Source organism: Neovison vison, chromosome 6, assembly GCF_020171115.1.
Source record: "Neovison vison isolate M4711 chromosome 6, ASM_NN_V1, whole genome shotgun sequence".
NCBI classification, from domain to species: Eukaryota; Metazoa; Chordata; class Mammalia; order Carnivora; family Mustelidae; genus Neogale; species Neogale vison.
In genome coordinates this window covers 95,778,894-95,797,067 of record NC_058096.1, presented here as the reverse complement: position 1 = coordinate 95,797,067, position 18,174 = coordinate 95,778,894, and the positions used below count along the sequence as shown (strand labels likewise).

Genomic DNA, 18,174 nt, shown 5'->3' with positions numbered 1-18,174 from the left:
CATGCCCGGAAAAGGCAAGTTGGGCTAATATCGTGTATCCTTGCAATGTCATTGTATTCCTGCAATAACGTTATCTACTTGTTTGTTTTTTAGCGTGTATTCCGTTCTCTGCTATTTATAAGACTCAAGGATTTAAGGAGCCTAACATACAGACGTATCTTTCCGGCTGTCCAATAAAAGCCCAAGTCCTGGAAGTGGAACGCTTTACATCTACAAGAAGGGTCAGCATATTTATGGACTCACCTTGTGTTAGCCATTGTAGACGAGTCGATGCGCTGACTTCCATTTTCCTTCCTTGTAGTGATGACTATGTTTTTAGATTTTTTTTTTTTAAACCACTTCTAAGTCCTCACTGCCTCTCAAGTTTTTGCTTTCCATTTAGTCTTTATTCTCATATGCCTCTTTCCTCATTCTGGAAAATGCCTCTCTTAAAAAAAGGGGGAGATGCCTAAGGCAAGTTTAATAAATTGCTGAGTGCCTCTCCTAGTCCTCTTCTCTCCCCAATTTTCTGTTTAATGTGGGCTCCTGGGGCATAGCCATTCCACCTAGAATGCCGCATAGAAGCCAAGGAAAAGCTTAGCTTTCCTAATGCTTGTTTAGCAAGAAAATCATGATGTCACCTGGCTCTTGAAACAGGCCAGGATGCTAGTGGACTGGTCCGGGTCACTCCCCAGAAGTCCAGCTGAGCGAATTGTGCCGGCCTCCTCTGCCACTCTGATTCGCTCTTAGCACCTGTCCTTTAGGCCCTGTTCACAGGCTTTTCTCTGTGAGTGCTAGAAAGGCATCTTCTGTGAAGGTGACTTCACCAAGTAAAGCATCCCTCTGTGGAATGGATTGAACTAAACGCTGTTAGAGTCGCTGCCTTTGCTCGGTTACTGTTTATCACAGAGGTCAAGTCTGATAAGTGGAGTTGCTGCAGGCTGTTGGCCTTTGTCCCCTGGGGCTAAACTCTGGTTCCCCACAGAGGAAGGCCACCTTGGCTTCTGCCTCAGGGGAAGGGTAGAAGAACCTTGCTCCAGAGGCAGGGTCTGCCTGCCCTTCCTCCTCATCTTTTGCAGGGTGCCACGTGCGACCTTGGTCCTCATAGTTTTGCTTAGTGGTCTGCCCTGACTACCTTTGCTTGCCTGCACATCTTGACTCCTAGTTTACACCCACCTTTCCTTTAGGCTCTTTGTATGAGATGAGTCTGTACCCCTGCTATCCTGCTAAGCACAACCCGCTCAGAAATGTCTCTGAGATGACCTTTGCTTTCTTATTTTGCCTACCAGCTTTTAGATTGGGAGGGGATAAGCATGCTCACAGTATTAAATGTTCAGACTCCAGAGCCAGGCTGTATGGTTTAATTCCGTTTTTGCTTTGTGATCTCTAGTAAGCTGTTTAATCTTTCTGTTTCTCCATTTCCTTGTGTGAATAATGGGTGTAATGGTGCCTACACTATAGTTTTGTTATGAGGATTTAATAATAATACATAGCATTATACAAGAATTTTGTATATTATATTATTAGGGAGCAGGAACTTTCTATCCCCTTCAAAGATCCTTCTAGCCAGATGAAGACTCAAATTGACGTGAGACAGATTAATAGGAGAAAATCAAATTTAATTTCATGTGTATGGGGAATCCACATAGACATGGAAATTCCAAAAACGGGCAAAATCAGGTACTTATGTTATTCTGAGCTATGGAGAATTGGGTCAGGGTCCGGAATTTCAAAGGGAAGGAATTCAGTTCATAGGGAGATGAGGAAGAGCGAATGTTTGGTAAACAAATGTTTGCTGGGCCACTCGGAAACAAGGAGACATGGAGGACTTTGATCGAACCGACCTTGCTAGTTCCTCCCTGTCTACCTTGCTTAGTGCATAGTATAATGTAGTCATCTGTGGTGAGCTTTCTTTCTGGAGCAGGTCCTCTAGCTAAATTCTTTCTAGACCGCTGAGGTCAGGGACAGAAAGAGCTTTTCCGGGATCTGCTGGGTTTGGTTGCTTTTTAACTCAAAGTGATCTTCATGCCAAAGCAGCCTGCTTTTGGCCCTTACAGTATTATAGAAGCATACACTGTACAATGCTATGTATTATTAACATGAGAGTTCTCCTAAAGTTATTCACAAAGATAAGTATTCAAGTTCCCAAGCCAGGACCTTCTCCTTGCTTGTACTCCCGTTCGTGGAGTGAGTTTGGTTTAGTTCCCTAAGGATTATCTGTACCCTCCTTGGTGTTTGGTTTACTAAGACATGTGAACTAAATTCTTGCGGTTTACATGTGACTCCAGGTTTATAAAAATACACTTTTTCTAATTATCAAATACATTCTCTGTACCCGCCCAAGGCAAGGCACTTCTCTCTCCTCTCTCTTCATTTGCATGACAGTCCAGGGAGACAGATGTTATTAGGGCCCTATCAGGCTGGAGATTTCCATTTGACCACGCCCCACCCTTCTCCACCCTGTGTTCTGCCCCTCCAGGCTCTTGGCTTTTGTCCTCTGGTAGGGCTCAGACAGTGGAGAGCCCAGATAGGAAGTGGGGGTCCCCTTGGGCTGGCTGTGTCCCTTGACCAAGGCAGCCATCTTTATATGGTTTTCTCCTTCTTGTTCAGTACCTGGTCTTGCCTCTTGTCCTTTAAAGAGTGGGGATGCCTTCAGAACCCAGAACTTCCTTCCTTTAGGATTTCCTTACCCCATCATGTCTTCGTAAGCAATTCCTTTATGAAAACTCTTCGAATTACTCCAATTCTAAAGAATTCCCATAATTCTCCTGGGATGTTGTCTGACAGACACTTGGCTGAAGTTTCACAGCTGGTAGGCTGCACCTCAGGGTTTCAGACCTTTAAAAGCTTCAGAAAGGCTGCGCTAGTCTTTTTCCATGGTATCATACTGCCTCATAATTGCTAAGAAGTTTAGTACGAAACTGGGGGGTCTATATGTGAGGGATAAAACTTGGCATTTGCAGTATTTTCTAAGTATTCAGTTTTCATAGGATTGAAAAGTATAATCCCAGGAAATGTGGCCACTTGCTTAAATTGTGTAATTTTTCTTATTTATGTGGTTCATCTTAAATTGAATGTTTTTCACTTGCCTGCAACATGTCTGGCCATTCTGAGTTTTCCTGCATTCTTCTGTGTGAAACATGATGGAGGATGATGCTTATCAGGTTGGCCAAGGTAAAAGGCGGCATATAGTACTGAACCCCGGAAGTGGTGTTTTTCAACTTCTAGCTGTTGTAACTGTCCCGAATCCTAAGTCGAGACAAAGCAAATGCTAGATTTGAATATTAACCAGTGATATGGTTGGATTCCAGACTTCAGAGCATGTAGTTGCATTGATCCTCATGCTTCTGTTTTATATACGACATCTACACAGAGTGGTCATGCTTTAGAAGTTTGCCAAGTGTGCCAGACATCAGTAATGAGTGATAGTGGGCCGGGGATCCCCCATGGACTTGGGGACACCAGAGCCTGGATCAACTAGCGGAGAAAGAGATACTTACTTTCTCCCGCCCCCAACACCTTTGGTTCCTAAACCTCCCAGGAGAGGCCAGTGTCCTCCAGGTGGACCAGAGTGCCCAGTGCCCTACCCAAGCCCCTACTCCCCGCCCCGCCTTCCAAACTCACAGCCTTCCTTCAAGATCTCCTCTGCTCCTCTGCTTTATTTTTTATTTTTATTTTTTTTAAGATTTTATTGTTTTGAGAGAGAGAGCCCGAGAAGGGGGAGGTGCAGAGGGAGAGAAAGAAACTCCCCACTGAGCTTGGAGCCTGACACGGGGCTTGATCCCAGAATTCTGGGATCATGACCTGAGCTAAAGGCAGACACTTCACCGACTGAGCCACCCAGGCGCCCTGCTCCTCTGCTTTAGAAATATCCCTCAGTTTCCTGACACTTTGTACTCTATCAAAACTATCCCCCAGATCGGTTAGTTTTTCTGGTTGAAATAATTCACTAGTCAATCTTTGCATTTTAATAAAAAAATCTTTTTAAAATTTTAAGTGGAGATTCATTTTAGTTAAGTAATTGGGAAAAGTATTTTGTGTGTAGGAAAATCTTGGGCTTCTTTCCCTCTAATTGTTCTATACCTTGCTGGTCACTGGTGGTGCTTCAGGGCAGGGAGATATTGTAGACAAGGATAGACCTTGGAATATGTTGCAGGAGGAGAAGACATTAATGTCATTTGCAAAGGGCAAGAAGTGGGCTAAGATCATATTGTGTTCCTGGAATCCATTTCCTCCAGCTTTCCTCTCACCCCACTCCAGTTGTCTGTTCTCTGCTTATACTTTTGGACAAGCAAAATTACTTCTGATAACTAATTAGGGTCCTCACTCTTTGTCTCCTTTACCTGGTTTCTTGTTTCAGGGTTGTGTGTGTGTGTGTGTGCGTGCATGTGTGTGTGTGTGTGTGTGTGTGTGTTTATGTTTTTGGAGCAGTAGGATTTGTGGAGTCTGTCTTTGGTGCGATTCAGAGTTGGTCTTTATGTATATTATAAGGTGAACATTTAAGGGAATATTATTTCTGTAATCAGTTGTTTTAGAAAACATTTTGCTTAAGTACTTATCCAAAATATGTAAGCCAAATTTAAGTTACTTATTAATTAGCTATAGTTCATGGAGATATTTTAGAGTTTTTATTATTATCTAAAATATCAATCATTTTTATTGATCACTGTAGGTGCCAAGTATCAATCTTTACACTATTGAATTAACACATGGGGAATTTACGTGGCAAGTTAAGAGGAAATTCAAACACTTTCAAGAATTTCACAGAGAGCTGCTCAAGTACAAAGCCTTTATCCGAATCCCCATTCCCACCAGAAGGTAACTGTTTCAGAATAATTATATAAAATTATTCCAGTATACAAGTTGGGTGGGAAGAATATTTTATCGATATTATGGGTTAGCTTGTCCATTGTCAGTGGATATTTTCTATTAAAATAGGCTTTTCTAAAAATAAACCATTTTATGAAAGGTTTTATAAGAGTAATATTAGAATCATATTGGAAAGAATAATAAAGGTTTGCAATGCGTGGGTGTTTTAGGCACACGTTTAGAAGACAGAACGTCAAAGAAGAGCCTCGAGAGATGCCAAGTTTGCCCCGTTCCTCTGAAAACATGATCAGAGAAGAGCAGTTCTTTGGCAGAAGGGTAAGTCCTTCCAGTCTTCTGCTGTTTGGAGTATAATTTTGTAGTTCTGTAGAAACCTGGCAGCTCCTGAGGGGTGGGGCTGGGGGGCTAGCTGCAACTGTTCTCGCCCCGGGAACCCTCACCCAGGCTGGCTTCTCTGGAACTTGTTAGGCAGTCCTTCCCCAAGACATTCTGACCTGAGGAGGGTGTGTTTCCCTGAAGAGGAGGAGTGTTCTGTGAAGAAGCTTCCTCCCAGCGGGAACCTCTTAGGGCTCCCTGCGAGTCAAGATTGAGCTCATTGTTGAGTGTTTTGAGATCTACTCTTTTAAAAACCTATATTTCCCTCTCTTTGTTCCAGGCTTTATAGTAGCTTGTCCTAAATCTGTGTGAGGTCTCATTCCCAAACTGTGGGGGGAGCTCTTCAGGTCAGAGAGTGGTAGGACAGAAGCCAGAGGCCCCGGTCCTCTGCCCCAGTGATGCAGAGACACGCAGGGGAGGAGATAGTTTTTCTGCTGGAAAGTTACCAAGTAAATGTCAGTTCTGTTCTGTAATCTGAAAGTTTAATGTTCTGAAAGCAATATTTGATTTCTTCTTTGTGTACTTGTCTTCTTGTATGAAATCTGTTTAGTGATCTAGAACAAATATTTTCCAAGATACTCTACAGTGTGGGGTTTCTGTGTGCACTTACGTGAATACAGTTGAAAATGAGAAGCTGTGGCTTTAACAGTTAGTGCTTCCACACACATCATCGTAGTCACTGTGATGGACATTACCCTCGTGCATTTGAGCATATTTGAAATCAGGGTATAACTTACTAGAAAGTCTCGCTCTCCTTTTTTTTAACCTCTCCCTGCCCCCACCCTGCCAAAACAGCTGTGAAAAATACAGTAATATATCCACCAGTAAATTCAGTGTTATAATTAAGGAAATTCAGAGTTTTAATAAAATCAACAGATGCCTTTAGACTGTCTACCATGGACAAGTCTTGTGCTAGTAACTATGGAAGATTAAAAGAATATACAGCTATATAAATGTTTTCTTGTCAGCAGTTTTTAAAAGACAGAAGCATGTAAAACATTAAATAGCAAGAAGAAATTTGAAAAATGGTTCAGGGGTACTATGGAAATACCTCGTTAATGCTATTCAAATTCCTTTCCTGTGATAATACGGGTAAAGAATTGAATAAGTTTGCAGAAGGTAAAATGAGATAATGATCACATCCCTGTCACTGTTATCTCTCATCGAATATATTTGTGTTACAGAAACAACTAGAAGATTATTTGACAAAGCTACTAAAAATGCCCATGTATAGAAACTACCATGCGACAGTAAGTATTGTTCAGTGACTTAAATTTTGAAATAGTTTATAAAATCATAAGTTGTCAACTGAATGTTGGATCGTTTTGTTAACAGAAGTGCTTGTATCCACTTCTCTGGCATTCCTCAAGTTACAGTTAATGAGCGCAAAATTGATTCGACAGCAATAATTTAGTTCATGGTGATGCTATTTAAAAAATCATGTATAAATTATTGTGTCTAGAACAGTAGATTTAAACGAACTTGAAACTCTGCTCCAGGCTAGATTATCTAGAAATCATCGTCTTTGTCTCCTCGGGTTTCCAGAATAATGCCCCAAAGCATTTCTAAGCCTAAAGGAAAAAACACTTGAGTAGTAAGCGAGGAAACAGCTGAGCAGAGTCGAATACCCAACGTTTATACAGAGCGTCCTGCTTGGTTGGCATTCAGGATAGCCCATGATGCTTATGAAAGGCCTGTCTTTTCATGTGAAAGTGAGAAGCATGGGAAAAACGAGGGGGAGGAAAAAACTCTGGGGAAATAAAAGAGAGAAGACGTGGTGAGGCTTAGAAGCAGCTGGAAGGCCCACAGGTGCCAAAGTAAGGTCAGTCCTCTTAGAGGCCTTGAAGGCATGTTTTTAAAGGGTTAATCTTCAATTATCTAAAAGTCCAGATAACTGAGAATGTCCTGGGTTATTGTATTTTTGCATCTGTGTGTGTAGAAACTATAATGCTCGGGGGCTGAATGTATATATATGGTATAGGGGCAGAAATTAAGAGTAGGCAGTCACGGCCTACTAGATGTGTCCTCTAGTTTAGAGAATGCCATTACTTAAATACTTAAATAGAGGGAAGGGGCACCTGGGGGGCTCAGTTAGTTAATCATCTGACTATCGGTTTCTGCTCAGGTCATGAGCTCAGAGTCCTGAGGTTGAGCCCGCATGGGGCTCCACATCAAGGCAGAATCTGCTTGAGAGTCTTTTCCCCTCTCTTCCCTCCCCCTGCTCCTTCCCCATCCCACACTTGTGTGCTTGCTCTCTCTCTCAAATACATAAAAAAAAAAATCTTAAAAAAAAAAAAAAAAAAGAAAGAAAGAAAAAAGAAAGGAAATAAGGAAGGAAGGCTTCTGTGTTAGGAGAGGAAGCAAGAGCTCCTTGACCCTTTGGCGTTTTCTGGTGACTCGCTGCAATCTTGCTGCCTGCCAGGGTATTATCTGGAGGCTGGACAAGCCCCCATTCTGTCCCCTAGTCCTCCCAAGCACAAATGATCTGGGGCAGAGCCCATGGCCCACCTTCTGCGGCAACTTGCATTGTTCCATTTGGTGGACTTGAAGGAGCATATGTGGTTTCCTAGCATATGTGGCAACTTAGGTCCAACCAGAGGCTCTCAAGAGGAGAAGGATAGGAGAGACTTCTTCCCTTCTAGGACTCGGGAACATGCATCTTTGAGAGAGTATAACGAGTAAGGATGTCACTGCTGTTATTTCTGATTATATAACTGGTCATTGCTATGGCTAAAAATGCTGTTTCCTGTTGTGTTCTCTGAAGAGATATATGCTGAGGAGTATTTAAATGTGTGCCAGTACCAGTATGCGATGGTTTTGCATTTGTTTTACTCTTCTGCCTGCCTGTGACTTTATTGGTGCTATTTCTTTTGGCTTTAGAACAATAATTGCTAAGTTTAGTTTTCTCTTTCTGTGTATAGTACTACATTTTGGATTCTTATGTTGATTAAAAAATGTGACATTTTCTTAAGTGTTCATTTTATTTTCTAATCATGAAAATCTTTCCAGAGTTGAGCCATATTTTGTCTAGAAATTCTAGAATGTCTTCTAAACATTTCCTCTAAAAGGGAAAACCTGGTCTCAACTGACCCAAATATATGTTACCCCACATTATTGATAGCTACTTATTTACCCTAAGAATGGAATTCTCCATAATGATTCAGACATAAGATACAATTCAATCTATCTTAATTTTCTAACATTATTAAATTGTCACATAATGTAATTTGGCCTAGAGACTAGATTTACAGGCTTTTGTGAAATTAGATTGGCATCTTTGTGTATCCTTTGATAATTGTGAGAAATATTAAAACTCCTGTCTGTAAAATCATATTAAAAGTAATTTTTCTACAATCACATATAATTAATTTATACTTTTTAACTGTAAAACAAGCTTATTAGAAGTTAATTTGGGTCTTTAGGCCAGAGATCATGGATCATAGGTCAAGGGTCAGATAGGATCACATCTCTAATTTCCATAGAATTTCAATGAAACCAAACATGAACAGTTTTGTTTTTTTTTTAATTTTCCTACGGTCATTGGTTAAGTTAGTATTTAGATCAGGAATTTTTTTTCCCAGGAGTATAACTTTTAAAATTCCTTCTTCCTCCTTGAGGGTCTGAAAAACATGTCATCTTAGTGTTTTAGTGGATTTAACATCAGATAATTCCCTCAGAGATTATTGGTAATTCATTCTCTTTACTCATTTGTAAAATAGGGATACATGTCTTTGTACTCTGCTTAAGGCATAAATATGTTTTTTAAAAAGGGCTGTGTTTACTCAATTGTAACATACAAAATACAAAATCTCAAACAGAATTCCTTTTATATTCTAAGTTGGATTGGTGCTAGCTCTAATACTGAAGCCTAATAATAAAAGGGATACTGAAATATCTAATAGTGAAAGGGAACATTTTAATTCGTAACTGGAAAATGCATGGCTTGCAGGGAATTTAAAGGAAGAGTCATTAGGAACAGGAAATGTGGGTGCCTCAGTGGCTCAGTGGGTTGAAGCCTCTGCCTTCAGCTCAGGTCATGATCTCAGGGTCTTGAGATCGTGCTCTGCATCAGGCTCTCTGTTCAGCAGGGATTCTGCTTCCCTTCCTCTCTGCCTACTTGTGATCTCTGTCTGTCAAATAAATAAATAAAATCTTAAAAAGAAAAAAAGGAACAGGAAATGTACCTTTTTTCCAGCTGAAGATTAAAATCTAGAAAGGGAATGAAATGCATCATTTCTAGAAGCATCCTAGGTTGACAGGATGCTATTGCTAACTTCGGTTTGACTGACATTTAACTGTGGTAACTCAGATTCCTTACCTCCCAGAGGGTGATTTCAAGCTAATCACCCTCTGGGAAGTAAGGAATCTGAAGATAAGCATTCCACAGACAGACAGACAATACTGAGTTCCCCCCTCCTTTGTTTTATACGGTGAGTGAATTCAGTTTGAGGGGAAGAATGGGTGAAGGTGAATGAAGATGCCCACGGTGTTTCCATGCCAACGGGGAGAAGCTGTGCGCTGTGCTGTTAAACAGCTGCGCCTGCAAAGTAAGGGACGTCTTGTCATTCTCATGATTGAGTCTTAAGAGCTGAGAGGATCCGGCCTCTCCCTTTCCTCCACTGATGAGACGTCTTCTCTTTTCTCTGGGGCTGTGTTCATTGTCTGACCTGGAAGGCAAGCTTTCCTGGAGTAAGTGAGCCAACCTCCTACCCTTCCCAGAAGAGCACTGCCCAACCCAGCACTTTTGTCTCCCTTGCTTCTGAGAATTTCCCGCTGGGGCACTTGCTTGGGCATTTTGCTGCCTCAGGCATCAAGGTGGCCTCTGAACATCCCCTCCCCTTCCAGTACAAAGATGAACTAGAGGAACCGTGAATGCATGATTGCCGGGTAATTTCCAGGGCTTGTTGTTACCCCTTGAGCTAATTGCTCGTCCCTTGTCTTTGGAACTTTATTCCCTGTTTGCCTAACATTACTTGTACTTCTCACAAGTTGGAAAAATAATATTGATTAATACATTCAAGAGATCAGTCAGCCTGTGGAATATTGTCCAGCTAAACTGATCATTAAATTCATGTTCTTGAGACTCACTCACCTGGGCAAATAGAGAATTGATTGTTACCACTCAGGATGCACTGAGAAGTGTGGACCACACAGTCTTTGTTCAATTTCACATTGTGTTATTTGGGTTTGCCTCTAAATTGACCTTGCCACATTTACTTTTAATCTGATAAATCTGTATTAGAGCACATATTGCCAGAGATTCTTTTTTTTTTTTAATCGATAACAAGGCTAGTTGTTTCTTGAAGTCTCTCCCTAGTTGAACTGAAGTGATTAGGATAATTTTAAATTTTATATTGGTACATAAATTTCTGCATTACTAACATATTTTTTTATTTAGATGAAATTCTTTACACTTAGCAATTTTATTATATTTTGAAGTTATGATTTCTGAATTATTTCAAAGAATACTTCTGCTGTCAACTCGATGATAAGAGCCATGTGAATAAGAAACTATCCAAGTATGAGATAAATGGTTTCCTTGATTTTTTGCTTTTCATTTCCTGTTCCTCCATTTAACTGTTCTGTAGCTTTGCATATAAATTAGTTATACCTCTGTAGTAGTTTCTTCCAGTGTAAACTAGGATTGACATTTTCTCTCTGCTCCCTAGAGATTAAATGAGAAGTTATGGTTTAGGGTTTTAAAACATTTTGGATTCTATGTTCAGAGTCTGCAGTGTCACTTCTAATAACAAGCATTTCCACAGATGAGATTTTAAAAATATGGTACTGTTTATGGTAATGTTTTATACAAGAATGAACTGTAAAGTCTTCATAGAATCTTTATAAAAAATTTAATGTGAAGATATATTTGATTGGGGGTTTTTAAGTCTTTCAGGATTTTTTTTCTGAGGATTATCTTTATTTATTTGAGAGCGAGTAAGTGAGAGAGAGGAAGAGAGAGACAAAAAACACTAGTGGGGGAGGGACAGAGGGAGAGGGAGAAACAGTCTCCCTGCTGAGCAAGTACAAGGCTTGGTCCCAGGACCCTGAGATCATAACCTGAGCCAAAGGCAGATGCTTAATGGACTGAGCCACCCAGGTGCCCCATGTCTTTCTGAATTTAATTTTTAATGTTTTAATTTTAATTTTTTTATTATGTTCAGTTAGCCAGTATACAGTACATCATAAGTATTTAGTTGTAGTGTTTAACGATTCATTAGTTGCGTATAACACCCAGGGCTCATCACCACATGTTCCCTCCTTAATACCCATTACCTGGCCACCCCATCTCCCCACCCCACTCCCTTCTGTAACCTTCAGTTTGGTTCCCAGAGTCCAGAGTCTCTCATGATTTGTCTCCCTGTCCATTTCTTCTCATTCAGTTTTCCCTCCCTTCCCCTGTGATCCTCTGCTCTATTCCCTATGTTCCACATATGAGTGAGACCATATGATAATTGACTCTCTGCTTGACTTATTTCACTCAGCACAATCTCCTCCAGTTCTGTCCATGTCAATGCAAATGGTGGGTAATCATCCTTTTTGATGGCTGAATAATACTCCATTGTATATATGGACCATATCTTCTTTATCCTTTTGTCTGTTGAAGGGCATCTGGGCTCCTTCCACAGTTTGACTATTGTGGACATTGTTGCTATGAACATTAGGGTGCATGTGCCCCTTCTTTCACTACATCTGTATCTTTGGGGTAAATACCCAGTAGTGCAACTCCCGGGTCATAGGAAAACAGTATGAAGGTTCCTCAAAGTATTAAAAATAAGTCTGTCTGAATTTTTACAAATAATCTAAGAAAGAATTCGAAGCACTTAATTGGGTGACTCACAGCAGTGAGAGATTGGTAATTTTTTGCTTACAAATTTAATAATAGATTATTTCCAATCACATATATAAAACATTAAAGGAAAATTGTTAGGTTTCATTTTTTTTTAAAGATTTTATTTATTTATTTGACAGAGATACCACAAGTAGGCAGAGAGGCAGGGAGAGAGAGAGAGCAGGAAGCAGGCTCCCTGCTGAACAGAGAGCCCAATGCGGGGCTCAATCCCAGGACCCCGAGACCATGCCCCAAGCCAAAGGCAGAGACTGAGCCACCTAGGTGCCCCAACTGTTAGGCTTTATTTTATTAATCCCATTTACAAGCTTGGCTCAAATGCCATTTCTTCTTAGGAGTCAAATCAGCTTGGAAACTGGACACCTTCCTCTGTAACTACTTGACATGTAATTGTTTTGGTTCTCCCCACAGAACTTTGTTGATGGGGAGTGTTTTTTATATCTGGTCTCCCCTCTGCTTCCTGATGTCAGGAGCAGATCTTCTTGATTTTGAATTTTCTGTTAAGGCTGTTATTGACATGACATACAACCACTGGTAGATCCGGGCCTACTGTGGCTACTTTTAAGAAAATTTCGTAATTTGGGAGCCAAATAATGTCCAACTCTAACTCTTTCAAGTAATACATGAGGTGAAACTCCTGCATATGCTGAGAATTACATAATGTTCATTGGTCTTCCCCTTTGTGATTTCACATTTTCATCTAATAATCATGGCGAATGATTTACTGCTTTTGCAGCTTTGTTTTGAGGAAACTGTTTGGTCTGACCTAATTCTGAATCTATCCCTTGCTAATTCTGTTATCTTGGACAGTTTTTTAAAAAGATTTATTGATTTATTTTAGAGAGCGAGCGCATGCGGGGGTGGAGGGGGCAGATCACAACCCTGAGATCAAGACCTGAGCTAAAAACCAAGAGTTAGGGGCACCTGGGTGGCTTAGTGGGTTAAAGCCTCTGCCTTAGGCTCAGGTCATGATCCCAGGGTCCTGGGATTGAGCCCCATATCGGGCTCTCTGCTCAGCAGGGAACCTACTTTCCTCTCTCTCTCTCTCTCTGCCTGCCTGTCTGCCTACTTGTGATCTCTCTCTGTCAAATAAATAAATAAATTCTTTAAGAGAAAAAAATAAAAACCAAGAGTTAGATGCTTAGCTGATGGTGTCGCCTAGATGCCTCTATCTTGGACAATTTATTTAACTTCTCTACACCAGGGGTTGATAAATTATGGCCTATGGACCAGATCAATCCCACTGCCTATTTTTATATGAGCTAAGAATAGTTTTTATGTTCTTAAATGCTTGAAATTTTTTTAAAAGAACAGTATTTTGTGACATAAAAATTATATTAAATTTGTATTTTAGTATGTGTAAATTAAGTTTTAATGGAATACAACCATGCTTGTTCACTTATGTATTATCTGTGGCTGCTTTTATTTCATAATAGTACAAGTATATGATTCACAAAGCCTAAAATTTTTATGTCTGACTTCTTTGCTGAGAAAGTTTGCCTATCCCTGCTCTAAAGCTCAGTGTCCTCTTCTGTACAAGAGAGATCTGAGATAATGTATGAAAAATGCTTATTAGTACAGGGCCAACAGATATTAAGCACTCAGTAAATGTTAGCTGTTGATGTTGTCATTATAATATTTGTAGTTTTTATCTTCCCATAATTTAGAAGGTAAAGGTGGGCCTGAAATTCTCTTCCTTTTCTACTCACTAAAAATAGAGTTATTTTTATATTATTCGTATGTAAAATTATTTTATTTTATTTCTTTCTTTAGAGAGAGTGTGGGATGGGGAGAGGGTCAGAGGGAGAAGGAGAAAGAGAATCTTGAGCAGACTACCCGCTGAGCACGAGCCTGTTGCCAGGACTTGATCTCACAACCCTGAGATCGTGACCTGAGATGAAATCAAGAGTCGGATTCTCAACCAACTGAGCTACCCAGGCACCCCTTATTTTATTTCATTTGTATTAAAATATTCTGGTATTCCTGATGTTCAAAGATCTCCACAAACTCCCTTCAACGCACTCTACCATTTAACTTTACATTACTCTCTTCATCTTGCTTACTGTAGCCCAACTGTATACCTGATGACCTTTGTACACCTTCCCTGTCCGCTCTCCCCCTTCAGCTCCCATTTCCACGTACCAAGCCTAATCCACCTTCCAGAACCTGGCACCAACATCACCGCCTTCACACAACCCTATTGTTAGTGTGTATGCTATGCCACACAATCCTCCTTCCCCAGCAACAAAAACACAGAAGAATTTGGGGAGAAAAATCTCTCCTGTTGACTTTTTTGAGCATTCTGTCTTTACCTTTGAGAGCACACATCACTTTCTTGGTTGTGTCTTCCAGGAAGAAGAACATAGATGTTCTTCCAGGGCTATGCCATTGTGTTGCTCGGTGTCATCCCCCAGATGTGTTTTTTTTTTTTTTTTTTTAAAGATTTTATTTATTTATTTGAGAGAGAGAGACAGTGAGAGAGAGCATGAGCGAGGAGAAGGTCAGAGAGCGAAGCAGACTGCCCATGGAGCTGGGAGCCCGATGTGGGACTCGATCCCGGGACTCCAGGATCACGCCCTGAGCCGAAGGCAGTCGTCCAACCAACTGCGCCACCCAGGCATCCCCCCAGATGTGTTTACACATATGGGTATCTAATGCATGTTGTTGTTGTTTTTTTTCAAATGTATAAATTTTTCTTTTTTCTTTCTGTCTTTCTAAAGTATGGATTTTTTACCTCTTTTTCAGACAGAATTCCTTGACATAAGCCAGCTGTCTTTCATCCATGATTTGGGACCAAAGGGCATGTAAGTTTCAGTGTTGCGTGTTAAAGAGAAGGGGTAAAGTTGATAAGTACCACCCTTTGATTTACCAGCAGGCCATGGGGACAGGTCTTACTGGCTTTACTACCTGCTGCTTTTCTTCCTGGCAGAGTCCAAGCCACTTGGGGCATCTATTTATACACGGTGCTACCTTGCTGTATTGAACACCGGTAGCAGCTGCCCCATCCCCTTTCTTTTGTGCTTCTAGCACATACAGTTGCGTCTGGCCCAACATTAGGAGTGTTTCATATAGGTAGCAAATATGTTATGTGGGGGAAAGCATTAGAAATAAACGTACTGTGTTGCATGTTTGAAAGTTGCTAGGAGAAGAGATCTTGAAAGTTCTCGTCACAAGAAAAAAAAGTTATAACTGTGTACAGTGATGGATGTTCATTAGATGTATTGAGGTGATCATTTTTGCAGTATATACAAATATCACATCAATGTCTTATACACTGAAACTGGTATAATGTATATCAGCTATAGCTCAGTTTTAAAAAATCAAATATACCGAATCCCTTCTTTTTAATAACTTATAAAAGTTAGCTGTTTATCACTCATTTTCATGATTAAAAATGCTGCTGTGTAAAATTTATGCTAAGTAACGAGATTGACAATTACTTAATGATTATTTTCCTTCATAAAGTGAGCGCTTGAGCGCTTAGCTTCTTAAGGGCTAAGAGCCTTGTTCGTAGTGGTTTTCATTTTTTCCTTTTGTTAGGCCATTAGTATTGTTATGTCTTGTCCTACTTTTCAAAATCAAGACATTTCTCTTTCCAAAGCTCTAAGAGCTGTGCTCTATTCCTTTGGTATGGGTTGGTCCTAGAACTGTAGGTAGAAGGACGGGGAATATTTGGGAACTGGTGAGCGAGCACCCCCAGTGGTCTCAACAGCAGGTAAACCGTCCCTGTGCGGGCTTCTGGCAACGTGCGGGGTCTTTTTCAGATTGTCCCAATGACTGCAGGGTACACTCAGGACAGGGAACCAGAAGCTAGGATGCTTAAAGTCCTGCAGTATGTGCAAGAGACTTTAGCTGCCTCCACTCCGACCAGATGCTTTTAGGGATCAGCTGCTAGAGGATCCACCTAAATGTGCCGGTGAAGAAGGAAGGAGAGAATGTGATGTGAGAATGAAACAGTTTATTTAGTCCCAAGTCGTGAGGCTGTATCAGCCAAGTGCGAGTTGGAAATCCAAAGACCCTGGGTTAACTTGGTGTCTCTTTCAGAGAAGGTATGATAATGAAAAGATCCGGGGGACACAGAATACCAGGCTTGAATTGCTGTGGTCAAGGAAGAGCCTGCTACCGCTGGTCCAAAAGGTAGGTCTTGGTCGTTCTGTGGGTTTGTTTTACGAACTGGATATTTGGGGAATTTTCACAGACTGGTTTTCAATTACAAATCAGTTCTATATCCTTTGAAAGTCACAACAGAGCATGTTTTAAATTTTTTTTGAAAGATTTTATTTATTTGACAGAGCTCACAGGTAGGCAGAGAGGCAGGCAGAGAGAGAGGGGGAAAGCAGGCTCCCCGCTGAGCAGAGCGCCCGATGCAGGCCTCGATCCCAGGACCCTGAAATGACGACCCAAGCCGAAGGCAGAGGCTCAACCCACTGAGTCATCCAGGCACCTCTAAATTACCTTAAGTTCCAGATCTCGGCATCCATGTCAACATTCTAACTCAAACCTGGACTTGTAGGCAGAGTGTGCAAACTTTTATTATATATGTAAAAACCTGGTTGGCAATAGAACTCATGGGTCAGCCAAAGAACATATACAAATGGCCAGTAAGGACAAGTAGATAGCTCAACCTCACTAGTCGTAAGGGGACTGCAACTCAAAACCATAGTGGGGTCCAACTTCACACCCACCAGGATGGCTATCATGAAAGATACACAGTACCAAGTTGACAAGGATGTAGAGAAGTTGGAACACTACTACATTGCTGGTAGAAATAGGAGATGGTGCAGGCACTCTAGGAAACTGCAGCACTTTCGCAAAATGTTAAACATAGGAAGTGGGATTACCGGGGGTTATGGTAACTCAAGGTATTTACCCAAAAGAATTGAAAAAATGTGCATGTATCAAAACTCGTAGAAGAATCTTCATAGCAGCGTTATTCAGAATAGCCAAAAGATAAGAGCCACCCAATGTCTGTCACCCGATGAATGGTTAAACAGAGGGGTGGGGGTATCCATACAGTGGAATATTATTTAGCCATAAAAAAGAATGAAGATGAAGGGAGATGGGGGTTCTTTCTGGGTTGATGAAGATATATGGTGGTATAACTTTTTGAATATATTATAAACCCCTGAACTATATACTTTTAAAGGGTGAGTTTTACAGGATGTGAATAAATTGTTTAGAATTTTTTATTTTTTTTATTTTTTTTTATTTTTTTTTTTAAAGATTTTATTTTATTTATTTGAGAGAGAGAGACAGTGAGAGAGAGAATGAGCGAGGAGAAGGTCAGAGGGAGAAGCAGACTCCCCATGGAGCTGGGAGCCTGATGTGGGACTCGATCCCGGGACTCCAGGATCACGCCCTGAGCCGGAGGCAGTCGTTTAACCAACTGCGCCACCCAATAAAGTGCTAATTCATGCTATGTCCTGACTGAATCTCAAAAGTGTTATGCTAAGTGAAAAAGCCAGACACAAAAGGCCACATATTATATGATTCCATTCATATGGAATGTCCAGAATAGACACATCTTTAGAGACAGAGTAGATGAGTGGTCTTGAGGGGTTGGGAGGAGAGGAGAATGGGAAATGACTGCTAACAGAAATGGGGTTTCTTTTGGGTGGTGACAGTATTCTGAAATTAGATATCAGTGGTAATGTACACAGCTTTACAAATATACTAAAAACCACTGAACTGTACACTTAAAAAATAAAAAAAATTTGTCAGACTTCAAGGATGATAATTTTAGACTTACATTTGTGAGGATGTATAATGTGCTATGTGATATAGACAGAGAACTTTAATTCATATCCAATATCCTACACAACCAAAGACTCCTGTGGGTCAGTATTCTCATCTGATTCTTATTTGTGTCCTCAAAGCACTTATCACAATGTTTTGAATGTAATAGACAATAGTTGTTTGTTAATAATAATATCTTACTGGAATTTTGGAGAAATATTGAGATGTATACATTATTTCCCCAGCCTTGAAAAAGTTCTGTGAGTTCGTGTACATATGAAATTGAGCTAAGTGTATATTAAAAATACATAAACCCTGAACTAAGATTTACCTTTAAACATAGTTAAGGTACACTACCAGCAAAAAAACAAAACAAAACAAAACAAACACCATTAAGTAATGCTCTC

The 18,174-nt window shown here is 40.5% G+C and overlaps 1 protein-coding gene across 7 annotated transcripts in view; it reads left to right on the top strand.

The window, feature by feature from the left end:
* PLD1 (phospholipase D1) overlaps positions 1-18,174 on the top strand; it is a 198,189-nt gene that overhangs the window by 79,531 nt on the left and 100,484 nt on the right. For all 7 annotated transcript variants that reach the window (XM_044251797.1, XM_044251795.1, XM_044251796.1 and 4 more), the window contains 6 exons: positions 94-221; positions 4,652-4,797; positions 5,019-5,124; positions 6,366-6,431; positions 14,777-14,835; positions 16,076-16,168. In XM_044251797.1, coding sequence (XP_044107732.1) covers positions 94-221; positions 4,652-4,797; positions 5,019-5,124; positions 6,366-6,431; positions 14,777-14,835; positions 16,076-16,168 — 598 coding nt within the window. The remainder of the gene's footprint in view (positions 1-93; positions 222-4,651; positions 4,798-5,018; positions 5,125-6,365; positions 6,432-14,776; positions 14,836-16,075; positions 16,169-18,174) is intronic.